General features: G+C 37.5%; 1 protein-coding gene across 6 annotated transcripts in view; it reads left to right on the top strand.

The window, feature by feature from the left end:
• The window catches only part of TASOR (transcription activation suppressor), a 49723-nt gene that overhangs the window by 29349 nt on the left and 5387 nt on the right, over positions 1-14987 (top strand). For 2 of the 6 annotated variants that reach the window (XM_024746394.1, XM_024746397.1), the window contains exons 12-18: positions 86-158; positions 251-322; positions 1398-2099; positions 4505-4911; positions 6434-6575; positions 7825-7884; positions 11809-12599. In XM_024746394.1, the coding sequence (XP_024602162.1) occupies positions 86-158; positions 251-322; positions 1398-2099; positions 4505-4911; positions 6434-6575; positions 7825-7884; positions 11809-12599 (2247 nt within the window). Of the gene's footprint in view, positions 1-85; positions 159-250; positions 323-1397; positions 2100-4504; positions 4912-6433; positions 6576-7824; positions 7885-11685; positions 12600-14987 lie in introns of all 6 variants that reach the window. The other 4 variants (XM_024746392.1, XM_024746396.1, XM_024746395.1 and 1 more) reach the window with 3 other exon arrangements.

The raw sequence follows: 14987 nt of genomic DNA, 5'->3' as shown, positions 1-14987 counted from the left end.
CTTATAATTAGTAGAAACTGCTGTGTTTCTGCCTTATGGTGAATAATAACGCAAATTCAACTTCTTCCCTCTTCCAAAAATGTAGGTTCTTGTTAAACCTTTGGGAGACCGAGGATACCTTTTTCTTCTCTCTCCTTGTCAAATGGTTTCTCCATATGGTAGGTGATCTTCTCTTTAATTTTTATAATTCTCCTTTAACTTTTTAAAAGTTAAAATATATTGCTAATGAATTTCACTTTTGTTTTTTTAGAACATCATACTGCTAAGTCTCGAGTCTTACATGCTTTGTTTCTATTTCAAGAACCTAGAGGCATAGTTACTTGTAAGTTCTTTGAATATCTAAGTCCATTTACATATAAATACCGACATTTTATTGAAAATTTCCAGATAACTCACTAAGCATTTTGTCTTTCTTACGTCATGTTTTGGGAGATAATGGGGGTATTAAGAGGTGTTAGCAATATAAAACACAAATTATATGACTTGTTTTTTTAACTATGAAAAATTGTCTTGGTTTTTGTCAGTGTTTTCACTAAGGTTTTTGTCAGTGTTTTCACTAAGTAAATGTTGATTGTAATTGTTACAATATTATAGCTTAGTTTTTCAGGGTTTCTATTATTACATGTTTTTTTTTTTTAGCTTAGTTCATTTTTGCATTCACATTTTAGTGACTAAGTGCATCATGTGCTAGGTTAAATATTAGGCCATTCACAATTAATAAGAATTTTCATACTGTTTTAGAGAACACCATTTCTATTCACCATTTCTAAGAATGAACTTTAATGCTGTCTAAAGTTCTCACTGTTAGGTTAAAAATGAAATTCTCAGGAATTCCCTGGTGGTCCAGTGGTTAGGATTCCATGCTTTCAGTTTCGAGGGCTCGGGTTCAGTCCCTGGTCGGGGGAACTAAGATCCCTCAAGCGGCGTGGCACGGCCAAAAAAAATGAGATTCTCAATGGTAGCCATTCAGTGCCTACATATCTGCTTATGGGGATAGAGAGATAGAGATAAAGTTGTTACAACAGGAAGGAGTGACAGTACTGTCATTTGCTGGACGGTCTTGCTAGGAGCCTCAGGTCTTTATTTCTCCTTACATTTTCCTTGCCACCAGTTGATGCCTAGGGACATGAAGAAGATCTTCAACGGGCAGGTGTTTTTCCCTTTAAAAATATGTTCTGCAGTTTTCATGTTTTAATTTCTTATTGGCCCATTTTAGGCTCCTGGGCTTAGAAGCATGCTATTCATATATCCCTATATAACATATATGTATTAGGGTACATACTGGTTTGGTCCACCATTAATGTATGGATGTTGTTACACTGCTTTGACAATATGTAGATCTGTACTTGACTAATTTCTTGATTGCTAACATGGTTTGCTTTTTTGTTTGTTTACAGCACAGAAAGGTTCAACCAGTGCAGCACCACAGGAGAGACGTGAGAGCATACCAGATGTATTAAAAATAACTCAATTTTTACAGTTTGCTTTGATTCAGTGTCGAAAGGAATTCAAAAATATAAATACTATAAATTTTCATTCTGTTGTTGAAAAGTATGTAAGTGAATTTTTTAAGCGAGGTTTTGGTTCAGGTAAACGAGAGTTTATCATGTTTCCATATGATTCACGATTAGATGATAAAAAATTTTTATATTCAGCTCCAAAAAATAAATCCCATATTGATAATTGTTTGCATACCTATATTTTTCGGCCTGAAATGTATCAGTTACCTATTTATAAATTAAAAGAGCTGTTTGAAGAAAATAGAAAACTTCAACAGTTTAGTCCACTTTCAGATTATGAAGGCCAAGAAGAAGAAATGAATGGTACAAAAATGAAATTCGGAAAACGAAATAACTCAAGGGGTGAAACTATTACACCTGGAAAGCAGAAGTCATCTCACTCTTTGGATTATGATGAGGATAGAGTCAAAGAATTGATTAATTTAATTCAGTGTAAGAAAAAAAATGTGGGTGGGGACTCAGACAAAGAAGATATGAGAAGCAAAACTGTCTTGAAGAGGAAGCTTGAGGATCTACCTGAAAATATGAGAAAGCTCGCCAAAACCAGTAATTTATCTGAAAATTGCCATCTGTATGAAGGTAAAATATCAGAATTGTTTTTATATAGTATAAAAGTAACAACCAAAAACATAGTAAAGTAGTTTTGTCCTTTCTCCTCATACAAGGGTTTGCTAATTATAGCCTGAGAGCCAATCTAGGCAGTCCCCTGTTTTTTTTTTTTTTCTTTTTCAGTACATGGGCCTCTCACTGTTGCGGCCTCTGCCGTTGTGGAGCACAGGCTCCGGACGCGCAGGCTCAGCGGCCATGGCTCACGGGCCCAGCCACTCCGCGGCATGTGGGATCTTCCCGGACCAGGGCACGAACCCACGTCCCCTGCATTGGCAGGCGGGCTCTCAACCACTGCGCCACCAGGGAAGCCCCTGTTTTTATAAAGGAACTTTTGCTGCCAATCTCAGCTTCTGTATTTGTTTTTCAAGGTTTTGTTAAAGACTGGCCACGTCCAGCCTGGGTAGCCGTGTTTCCCACTCTCCGTGGTTAAGGCACTTTTCTCAGAACATGTCATGGTCAGCCCTTTACTTCTTTCTTTTTTCCTGAAGCATCTTTCATTTCTCTCAAGGCTCGTATCTTTGCAGTTCATAACCCTCCTTAGCTTTCTGGCTGTTCTCCTCCTTGATGGTTTTCATCTCCTTTAGCTTATGCTGGATTTCTGCTCTGTGCTGAACCTGACGGTGCTTACTGATCCATACTGTCTAATACTGTTGACCTGTGTCTTGAGAGTTAAGAGTTAAGAGTTAAGTTAAGAGAGACTATGTGCTAGCTGCTTTACATGTATGGACTCATTTAGTTCTTGATTGGTAGACATTATTATCCTTATTTTACAGATGAGGAAGCCATCTCAGAGAAGTTAAATAATTTTACCTAAAGTTATGAGTTCACTGATCCATGTTTGAACTCACTTCTGACTAACTCCAAACATTGTTCCTAAAGTCAGCTATATTTCCTAGCACTGAACACATAATAGGCAAGGTACTTAAATTTTGGCACCATTTTAGCTGATAATTGGCAAATTTGTATGTGTGAAAAAATACCTGTGGGTGGAAATCAGGCTTTATCAGTAATTAAAATGGTGGGAAAGCTATGCTGGTTATAATAGACCAAAGGAGAAATGGGGCAGGGGAAAAGGGGTAGATAGGTTAAAGTAGAACTAGTGATAGTCAGAGTTGCATATCTAGGTGTTCCTCACTTGTGTTTGTTTCTTATCATTTTGCACACTTTATTTCTGATCCTGAAAGTAGAGATTTAAAGGTTAGATTCTAACTTTTAAAACATTCTGATCTTGATTTGGTGGTGAGCCCACTCATTAAGAGGTAGCCTTCTGTCTCCCCTACTGCCTTTAACATCCACTTTTTAAGGTATGAATTATATACAATGTACTCATTTTAAGTGCACAGTCTGATGAGTTTTTTATAGCTGTGTTACCACTACTCCAATATATAGGACATTTTTCATTACCCCCAAATGTTGCCTTGTTCTTCTTTGTAGTTTATCTCATTCCACTCCACCGCTGATCTGCTTTCTGTCTCTATAGATTATTTTGCCTTCTCTATAATTTCATATAATTAGAATCATATAGTATGTACCCTGTTGTTTCTTTTTTTTTTGCCTGTGGTACATATATACTACCTAAATCGGAATCCTGATATCTACCCTGGCTCTACCCTCCTTCAGCATTAAAGCACATGCCTTTCTGAATGTCTCCTCCCTTTGCAAGTTTTTAAATATACTGGTGGTGCAGATAACCCAGATTTATACCTGCTTGGAGCCATGTCTAACATGTTTTCTCTCATAGTCCTTTTTGTTCTTAGTGCAAGATTGGTGTAGATTTCTTTGGGGTGATTTTGTATCTCTAACATCTCAGCTTTGTTATGAATTAAGTAATCTAGTCATTTAAGATAAAGCTTAGATTATGAAAAGATTAGCCAGTATTTTACATACAGAATGGGAGAGATCAAAATCAGATAAAATCATGGGTTTTTGTTGTTTTTATATTTTTAGAAGATTTAAGAGTAATCTGCGTACCCTTCTCTAACATTTTGCAAAATAGTTGTGTAGGTATTTTTTCTGTTGTCAAGTACCTCACTGATTTTAGGATTTTGGTGGTAGAGTTTAAGGTAACTACAGTACAGTTATTTATATATATTATCCATATTACCAACATATTTGAGCTCATTTTTAGTAGAATTTTCAAATTATGATGAAAATAAACCTTCATTTAATGGGAATTTTGACCTGTGTGCAAAATTTTAGAACCAGTCATATTTGGAAAGTAAGGGACGGATATACTTGTAAACTCTAAGCAGGTGGTTTGATTGAGTTCCTGCCTATAAATGTTATATGATAATTAATTTTTAGGTATATATATCTATTATTTTTATGCTTGCCTTCCAGACTTTAAGAGATGGCTCTTTCTCTTTTCCCTTCAGAGTCTCCACAGCCTGTTGGCTCACTTGGGCATGATGCTGACTTGAGACGGCAGCAGCAGGATACCTCTAACTCTAGCATTGCTGACATCCATAGGTTGTTTAATTGGCTATCAGAAACACTAGCAAATGCACGTCATTCTGATGCATCCCTGACAGACACAGTCAACAAGGCCTTAGGATTGAGCTCTGATGGTGCCTATGAAGAGATGAGGCAAAAGCATGAATATGAGTTGAACTCTACCCTGGATAAGAAAGAATATGAGCAGCCTACTGGTGTAAAAATTGAAAGTGCACATTTTAAGGATACTCAGAGCCCACTGCTAGAAGTTGATACATCATCTTTAAAGTATCCTCTTGCTGTTTCTACCAGTGAAGTAGGCACTGACCATAAACTACATTTGAAAGAAGTAAGCCTATATCTGTTGGTTATCTTTGTTTGCTTTTGTGAATGTGTGTATGAAAGGGAGGATGTGGGGGGAATTCCCTGGTGGCCCAGTGGTTAGGACTCTGCGCTTCCACTGCAGGGGGCATGGGTTCGATCCCTGGTCAGGGAACTAAGATCCCACATGCTGCATGGCACAGCCAAAAAATTTTTTTAAGAATTAAAAAAAAAAGGGTGAATGTGCTTGTTTTTCCTTTTCACAAAGAAATGATACACATTTCAGTAATGGTGTCTGTGCAGGATAGTGTTTCTAAGTTACTCCTTGTTACACAGAGATAAACGCAGAAGTGTTTTCCTTCCTGCTCATAAGCTTTATGTGTAGTCTGAAATTTACCATTGTGATAAAGTGAAGGCTGGACCATCTATTTGTCAGGCATGGCTTACTGGATTTAATTCTCTATCAATTCATAATAAAATTGAGTCCTCAAAACACTGGCTTTCTGCTGGCAGTACCAGAACCCATAGGTGAAGCAGATGAGGTGACCAAAGTCAGTGTACCAGTTAGAAACAAGGTTAAATACTTTGTATTTCTCATGCAATGGAAGATGATTGGCCTTTAGGATTACCTCTGAGGTAACCCTCAGCCATGCTTGACAGGGCATCCAGTTTATGATACGTGCTTAGAGTACTGATATCTATCTGAGAAGGAGCCTAATCTCCCCAGCTCCCCCCTTCCCAAGAAGTGGTTGCATCACTTGGGGAACTGTACCAGGATGGCACCATGTTCCTAAAAACTTGTTCCTAATTTACTTTCTTCCGTTTTTCTCTTCCCTGTCTTTGAGTAAAAGTCATATGCATCATGGGACTTCCCTGGCTGTCCAGTGGTTAAAACTCTGTGCTTCCACTGCAGGGGGCACGGGTTCGATCCCTGATCAGGGAACTAAGATCCTGTAGGCTACGTGGCTCAGCCAAAAGAAAAAATATTTTTTGAAAAGTCATATGCATGTCCCCAGGCTTTCTACATGTAGTTTTGGGATATTTATTTTATGGGGAGGATGAAGACAGGGATCTCAGTTGGAGGCATGTGTAAGGTAGGCACTAAGAAACTAACCTATATTGTTACCATTTCCTGACATATTTAAAACTCTAAATTGTGTTGATGGGGGCATGGACCAGACCCAGCCCACTGCCTATTTTTGTAACTAAAATTTGATTGGAACACAGTCATGCCCATTCATTTAGGTATTGCTTATGGCTGCTTTTGCATTTCAATGGCAGAGCTGAGTATCTGGCCTGCAAAGCCTAAAATATTGGGTGCTTTACTGAAAAAGTTTACCAACCTCTGCTGTAAATCAACCAATTACGTTTTGAGAGAAAAAATTATGTTCTAGTTTGAGATTAGAGCATTATAACTTCACCATGTTGATTTTACTTGCTTGTAATGTTCAGGTTGAAGTTTGTAAATTTGCTGTGAAAAAACAGTTGTTTTTTCTTGACATTAAAATTAATTAAAAAGAAAGGTATTGAATCTGTACTCTAATTTTTAGGATCCAAATTTAATTAGCATGAGTAATTTTGAAGATTGCAGTTTGTGTCCCACTGTTCCCATTGAACATGGATTCCGTAGACAATCTAAGTCAAATAATGTTGAAGAGACTGAAATACATTGGAAACTGATTCCAATTACAGGTAAGAACAAGTATACTGGGACTTAGGTTTGCTTGGTTTTACTTAGGGACCAGTTTCCTGAAGGGTTTTGTCTTTTCTAGATTCCACTCTTGGGTCTTGCTTGGCTCTGACATCTTCAGTATCTTATTTTTGAGCAATGTGATATTCATCATTGAGTGTTGCTGTTCTTGGTCAGTATCTGCAAAAGAGCCTATTAAAAACAGAGGGATTTAAAATATCCTTACTCTCCCGATGGAGTTGAACACGCAACTTGCAAATGAAAATTGTTGTCAGAAATTGGGTTTCTAATAAGGTGAGGTAGCTGCAGAGATGAAATGAGGGTCTTTGGGCAGCCAATTATATGCTGTCTTCTCAAATTATTAAACTTCACAAGCTGTCGTCTAAGAAGTGGTCATGTTAAGGTTCATCTATTTGAAAGAAATTTGAGTTCTTAATATTGGAGAATTTGAGAGAAATTGGATCATTGTAGAGAATGGCCTGAAATGATTAAATGTAAATATCCCTAGAAAACTTATTGAACCATGAGGCAAGAATAGTTTAGCAGATGTTGAAAGATCATTTTGCAGTATTCTAATTTCTCTATACAAACACATACACACAGATATGCAGATACTGTTAATATTCCAAGTTCTTATTCATCTTTGTTAGCTAAGCATTTGGGGAAATATTTCCAGGGCACATCTTTTCCATTCCTAGATCTTTATTTAACCTTTAAAAAGGAAAAACAAACAGTTTTTGCTAGAAAGTCGACTGAAATATACTTTCTAGCTTGTGACCTAGAAGCTACTGAGACCTCCAAGGACTCTGCAAAGAATTTCTAAAACTTGATGAGTTTCCATGGGCTTCAGCACCATTCTCTACTTAGTACCTTATCAGAGAGGGCAAGAGACCTAGAAGTGATCGTAGAGTGGCAGCTGGTACTCCTGACCTGGAGAAGTTGGCTTGAGTTGGAAAAACAGAATAGGGGAGTAGTCTGTACAAGGTGATTATCCTAACCTTCCTCATTTAGACACCTTCATAGCTGGTTTCAGAGCCATTTGAAGGCACAACATCTAGGTGTTGATATTCCATCATCACCTGAATGGAAAGGGAAGCAACTTCCCATTTCTTAATGACCCTTCAGGATTATTTTAGGCAGAAGAGGGAATACTTGAATTTGTTAGCATTTGGGGTTATCTGAAAGGTGCTTTAAAAGGTTGTCACCAGTACCTGAAGAGAGTCTACAAATCTAATGGATGCTTTCCCTCAGGAGGGAATGCAAGAAGCCCAGAAGACCAGCTGGGGAAACATGGTGAGAAACAAACACCAGGTGAGAAGGCTCTCTTTGCTTTTCCTCCCAATGTGCCCTTCTTCAGAATTGCTACTTGCAGTTCTGGTCCTCTATCTGGAGGGCATCAGTTTAAGTCTGTTAATTACAGAAAATTTGGACAATATCATATTTGTATTTAAATCATTAATTGATTTATATCAAATATTCTTATACAAAGAATGTATTCAAGGGAGTCACTGAATATTCATAGAGATTAAGTTTTTTTGACCTACAGTAGATTCTGTCTGATATGATGACTTGGGAAGACCAGAATATTTTTCTTAATCCATTTCTACAGGACATCTTATGAGAAGCAGTCTTCGAGTTTCTCTTAAATTTAAAAAATACGAGGAGCTGAGGCCATGTATCATTTAGGTACATTATTCCTAATCTTGAATTTTTTTGACTCAATTCTTCTTTTGCTAATTGTAAAGCTAATTTCTGCAGATAGTCTAAGAGATGAGGAAACTTTTGGATTCCAGAAACATTTATAGATATTACTGATTAGCTAGTTGTAGTAGGTGCCTAGAAGACAGTCTCTTTTGTCTAAACTCAAGTCAATTCAGCATCCCTGCAGATGGCCATAGGCAGATTCTTCTTGGTTGGAGTTTGGTCTGCGTCTTTTTTGTTTCCATTTCATTTTGTCTTACTCTTTCAGAAATCTTGTGTTGTTGTTTTTTTTAATTCGGAAGAAAAGCTAAATGACTAATTTTAGTAGATCTTTATGGTTATTCCTCTCTTTTGGGAATTAAAAACAACTTTGAGTTAATAGTTTTCTTCAAGATGATCTTTCTCTCCTCCTAGGAAAAGACGATTGAAAAAAAACAAAGTGGGAAGAACAGATATATTGATATGACATACAGGAAAGTGCATAAATCTTTAGTAGACAGCTTGATGAATTCCTACATATGTAAACACTTAGGTGACCACCACCCAAATCAAGATGTAGAACATTTTCAGTACCCCAGCAGGTCTTCTTCTGCATCCTCCCAGTCAGTATTCTTCCTGCCCCAAACCGTAACCACTAATCTGACTTCTTTTGCTATACATTAGTTTTTACCTACTCTTGAATTTAAGATAGATGGAACCTACTACATATGTCCTCTTTTGGTTTTGGCTCTTTCACACAACAGTATGTCTGAGATTCATGTAAGTTTTGCTTCTATCAGTGATTCTTTCTCATTGGGAGAATCAGGTATCTTGTTTATGCTTCATAATGCTCCATCAGCATCTGCAGTCTTTATTTGGCATACCATCTTCATATTTTGTGGTTAAAAGTATAAAAATCCAAGTGATGCTACTTTTTGAGAACTCGCCACTCCCCTTGCATTTAAAAGTCAAAGTACCACAATGCCTGAATGATAGTTAGTAGAAAACATGTATTATTATAGATATTGACATATGTTTCTTTTAAATCATTTATTGAAGACATTTTAAAAATAATAAAGTTGTCCATCTTAATAATAAAAATTATATGGGGGAAATCTGTACAAAGTAAAATTAGATGGTGATCATTTGCATTTTCAAAAGGGATTTGGTTTAGAATTTTTTAATATGGAAAATTTCCCATGTTGATTTAAGTTATATTTCAGCTTAAAAACATTTCCTTTATCCGTAGCCCTTCAGGAATAAGCTTACTGGGAGACTTCCCTGGTGGTCCAATGGTTAAGACTCCACACTTCCACTGCAGGGGGCACGGGTTCGATCCCTGGTTGGGGAACTAAGATCCCGCATGCCTCGTGGTGCAGTTACTTAAAAAAAAATTTTTTTTAGAAAAAAAAATTTAGGAATAACTTTATTGGTCTCAACTATAGCTGAGATATTTGGGAGAATGTATTCAAGTATTTTTAATAACAAACCACTCAGAAGTTTTAAAATTACACGTGGTCCTTCCCAACTCATTTGTTTTACAAGATGCAAGTAAGACATTTTATCTGAATAAATCAGATATTTGACATGGTACATAATTCAAGAAATACAAAACTACTTCAAAAAATAAGTCTTCCACCCCAGGCCAGACACTTAGTTTCACCCCATTGATCAACCTCTGTTACAGATTTTATTTTTTTCGTGGTGGTGTTTTTTTTTTGGCCACGCTGCACAACTTACAGGATCTTAGTTCCTCGACCGGGGATTGAACTTGAGCTCCAGCAGTAAGAGTGCCAAGTCCTGACCACTGGACCGCCAGGGAGTTCCCTGTTACAGATTTCTTATGTACTCATGCTGACACTTCACATGTGCACTAAACCCCATGTTGCAGATTTACGAAGGGCATTCATTATTCCTGAATTATTTTATGGAAGTTGAATTTTCTGGTTTATCAATTTCATACAGTTGTAATTCTTACCCTGGTACATTGGATATTTTGCTCCCCTTCTCTTCTTTGACCTACAGACCTACTGTATGGTCTTACCATGCTTGACAGGTGCCTTTGCAGTACTTAATGGGTGCAGTGGTTCATGGTAACCGCTGGGGTTGGTAGCAAAATGTTATAACCTAAATGCTGCTTAGGCTGTTTAAACCTTTAGAAAAGTGTGAGTGTAGGGAAAATCAAAACTGAATTTTCTGTAGAGAGGGGTTACACTGCTATACCTGGGTGCAGACTTGAATAGGGAGTTCACTATATCTTAGAAGTACTATAGTTTTGAAAACTATACCTATGTGTGGACTTTCTGATCTAGAGGTAACATTTTATATACTACAACAGCAATTTGTTAGGGAATGTTGGCTAAGATTTAAGAAAAATTAGTACTTTTTTAAAGGATAAAATTGTATAATATGAACTTGTAGGGAAAAATAATGAAAGTTTGTTTTTTGTGAAATAAAGTATTACTATAAATTGCTGTTAAATGTATTTTCCCCGTGTTTTTTAAAAAGGGATTTAGGGTTCCTGTTTTGAATGTAGTTTCAAGAACATATGTGTTTGAATTTAGGATTTGTGAGTGGAAAAAAGTACGTTCTTACGGATTGAGCTAGTTGTCAAGGATCACGGGTTATCGTACTTTCAGTAGCATCAGCTAGCTTGATGATGTCTTCATCTCATATGGGGTAAATAGCTATTATGATTTCTCTTGGAATGATTTCCAAACAAAATAAAAATACTGAACAAAAGTGCTATCAAAAGTATTACTGTTAATGCAGCTATGAAATGTGTTCTCTTCCTATATGACTGAGACTTTCTTTTCCTGATAAATTGAAGTCCCTAACATTGTAGCAAATCCACTAAGCAACCCCATATGTAAGAGCAAATCTGAAAACAGATAAAATTAATTATCCTAGATCCTGAATGCAACTCTTAACTTGATGACTTATTCCCACGGCATTTCAGCTTGGCATTCTTTCAGTTGCCTTACACTCAAAATTTTCCTATTAAGAGGGTATTACCTTAGTGGACATTACTTGGCAAAGAATATAGGGGTTGAGCAAGCTGTTGAAACTGACTATTCTGCTTAAAGCATGTCTGTTAAAGTCAGATCTGCAGAAAGGTAGGGAAGCAGAAATAAACAAGTGACTTAATTTGTATTGATGTTAAATTGGCCCTTGTTTGAATACTTCAAAAGGAATCAAAGAAAGTAACATTCAGACTTGCCACTCTAGCTACTGAAATACAAAGACCAGCCATAAATAAGTAGGGCACATAGGAAATAGGTTCACACCATTATCTGAGGTTTTTATTCTACCTTCCAATGCATAGTTTGTTCTAAATATATAATTGACCTGGCATTTTTTTCTTTATTAGTTTGTATTTTCAGATGTTATTATTTTGGATTGCTTTTGTAATAATAAACTCTTCCCATATAGGTATGAAATCACCAGAAGAACAACTGGTGTGTCTGCCACCACAGGAGGCCTTTCCTAACGACCCCCGGGTAATAAGTAGACAGAGAAGTTCTGATTATCAGTTTCAATCCTCTCCATTTACAGACACACTAAAGGGCACCACTGAGGATGACGTGTTGACAGGTCAGGTGGTGACAGTGGAGGAGCAGTGTGTGCCAGCAGCAGAAGCGCCTGCAATGAGTGAAACCACAGAAAGGACAGTGTTAGGAGAGTACAGTCTCTTTTCTAGGAAGATAGAAGAGATTCTGAAGCAGAAGAATGTTTCATATGTCAGCAGAATTTCCACACCTACCTTTTCAACACAAGAGAAGATGAAACGGCTTTCTGAGTTCATATATTCTAAGACTTCCAAAGCTGCTGTACAGGAGTTTGTAGATGGCTTGCATGAGAAACTAAATACTGTTATCAAAGCATCAGCCAAGGGTGGGAATTTGCCAGCAGCCAGTCCTAATGATTCTGGTACTAAGATAGCATTGAGTCCTCTGGGAAGGCATGTCATACCGGTTTCCTCAAGCGACTTCAACAATAAACACCTCCTTGAGCCACTTGGTAGTGATCCTCTGAAAGACACCAACTCTAATGAGCAGCCTTCCTCTTCAGCTTTGGGTTTAACTGAAGCAGAAGTGAACCAGCCACACCATGCAACAGAGCCAGTGGTGACTTCTGATCATACTGCCCGGGAACCAGTAGAAAAAGAAACAAAATCGCCCAGTGATGTAAACATTTCTGCCCAACCAGCTCTTTCAAACTTTATAAGCCAGTTAGAACCTGAAGTATTTAACAGTTTGGTTAAAATCATGAAAGATGTCCAGAAAAATACTGTGAAATTTTATATTCATGAAGAAGAGGAGAGTGTGCTCTGTAAAGAAATAAAGGTAACTAAATGAGAAGGTAATTATAATGCTGTCTAAACTTCTCTTGTTGGGTCTGAGCTCTGTAAAATGGATTTTTGTTTTTAGGTGTTGACCATATTATTTTCATAATTTAATGCAGAATGGAATAAAAGACTAGTAAGTTTCAACTGAATTTAGAACCGGTGATCTAAATGTCTTAGAATTTTTAATCTTGTTTTGCATAGTGTCATTTTAAAGACCAGTTGTATACATATTGCAGATGCCTTTAAATTGTTGATTTAAAGATTTTCAATGTTTCTTACTGGGTTTTTAACAAAGGGGAGGGAAAGATGCAGAGAAGTAAAGGAAGTTGTCAGTGTTTACCTCAGGGGGTTTTATCAATCAGGTAGAAAAATAAAACTGTCCAGGATGACCTAATGATGATATATTTTGGCATTTCTTGATGCCCTGGTCATGCCAGGTTTCCCAATAGCCCTTATTATCAAAAAACATGGTGATCCTGAAACACTTCCCCAGTCATGAAAGATTCGTCCTTGCAAGGTATGTGTTTTGTACTGAAGCTATGGAGTAGACTGGCGTTTCAGGCATTTGGTTTAAAAAAATACACAGAGAGAGGTATGTAAAATCTGTAACAATAGATACGTAATTTATAACACATGGGACAATTAGTGGTTTAATGTTGCCAATTAGTATTCACTAAACTGTATAGCATTTTAATTCCTTAAGGGAATGCCTTGGTTTTTTTTGTTTTGTTTTGTGTTTTTTTTTTTTTTTGCGGTATGCGGGCTTCTCACTGTTGGGGCCTCTCCTGTTGCGGAGCACAGGCTCCGGACGCGCAGGCCCAGCGGCCATGGCTCACAGGCCCAGCCGCTCCGCGGCATGTGGGATCTTCCCGGACCGGGGCACGAACCCGTGTCCCCTGCATCGGCAGGCAGACTCTCAACCACTGCGCCACCAGGGAAGCCCGGGAATGCCTTAGTTTTTAAAATAAATGCCTGCTCCTATTTATGGAATTTACTTACCATGATAAGTTTCTGCTTTTTTAGTTAGAGGAAGCAGAGGGGACTATAAATAAGTGGCGTATAGCCAGAGTGGCCCAGAAACTCCATGCTTTGACATGTCCTCAGCCTTTTGTCAGTTTGAGGATCTCTTTGACGTCAGCATGTTTCATGTGATGTGTTGATGAGAATGTGAAGAGCATGGAAATGGGGGCAACAGAGTGCTCAGTGTGCTGCCTTTACCAATTCCCTGTAGTTTCTTGGGAAGATGAAACCAGACTTACCAGGAATTTCTTGGTTGCATTTTTGCCCTGTATGATTGAACATTGAGCTTCTCAACAATCTTCCACCCCCAGCAACATGTTTCCAGCTCTTTGGGGCATAGCTACATGGTGGTGTAGGGCTAGATGAGAGAGTGGGTTGGGCACAGTTCCCAGTGTGCTCACCATTACTCCATCTCCTCCCACTGCATTTTAAAAATTGATTGTAACACACTTGTGGGAAATGTGTTTACTTACTAATGGTGCTTTTAATCCATTCTGGCTTAGAATAAATCATATTTCTGCTATTTATTTTATGTAGAAGAAGAAAAGGATGCTGTGTGTTTTATAAATATGATAGGAAATCAGATCAGAACTTTTAATTCTTTTAATCAATATCCATTGGAAATTTTCTAGCAGAAATGTTACAGTATAGTACAGGACTTTATGAATTAAAATTTTAAACTTCCTAAATATTTCTGGAGTCAAATTGACTTGTTACTTTATGAGTTAAAGTGTCTTATTTAACACAAACTTGCATTTAAAATTTCTTAATGTAAAAAGACCAAAAATTACAAGCAGGCCTATCAGACAATAATTTACTTTTTCATAACTTGATTGTAAACTGCTCTGAGATTTTCCCAGAGGCTTTAGAAGTTTTAGAGCAAAATCAAACACTGTAGAAGATGCTTCTTTAGGGCTACATAGAAGCATCCTCTTTGGGTGTGACACTTGTAGACAGCTCTTGAAAGACTGATTGTGAGGCAACCTTGGTTTAGATTTATGGTTATCTAACCAGGGTGCCAACCTTGAGAAAATTAATCTGCTCCTGTATCTCTGAAATGAGGAATGTGACCTTCAGAATCCTGCAGTTTGCTTCAGAGTTCAGGATTCCCCCAGCAAGCAAAGAGAATTCTGCTGGGACTGGCTCTCTTGTGTCCTTTGAAAGGTAGTACCGTGTCAGCAGCATGGAAGGATGTGTTAGATGGGAGAGTGTTTTGTTTGAAGGTGTAAACTTGGCAGGCATGACTAATTAATATGTAAGTAACGTTGTACATACTGAAGCTCTGTATGAATGATCCTGGGGCTGTTGTGAGTTAAAGGAACTACAGTAGTCATAAAAGTGCTTTTTAACTCTGAAGGAGTATACC

The sequence above is a fragment of the Neophocaena asiaeorientalis genome, unplaced genomic scaffold, assembly GCF_003031525.2.
Source record: "Neophocaena asiaeorientalis asiaeorientalis breed wild unplaced genomic scaffold, Neophocaena_asiaeorientalis_V1.1 scaffold251, whole genome shotgun sequence".
Lineage (NCBI taxonomy): Eukaryota > Metazoa > Chordata > Mammalia > Artiodactyla > Phocoenidae > Neophocaena > Neophocaena asiaeorientalis.
The sequence above is the reverse complement of the archived record's forward strand: the minus strand, read 5'-3'. Positions and strand labels throughout refer to the sequence as shown.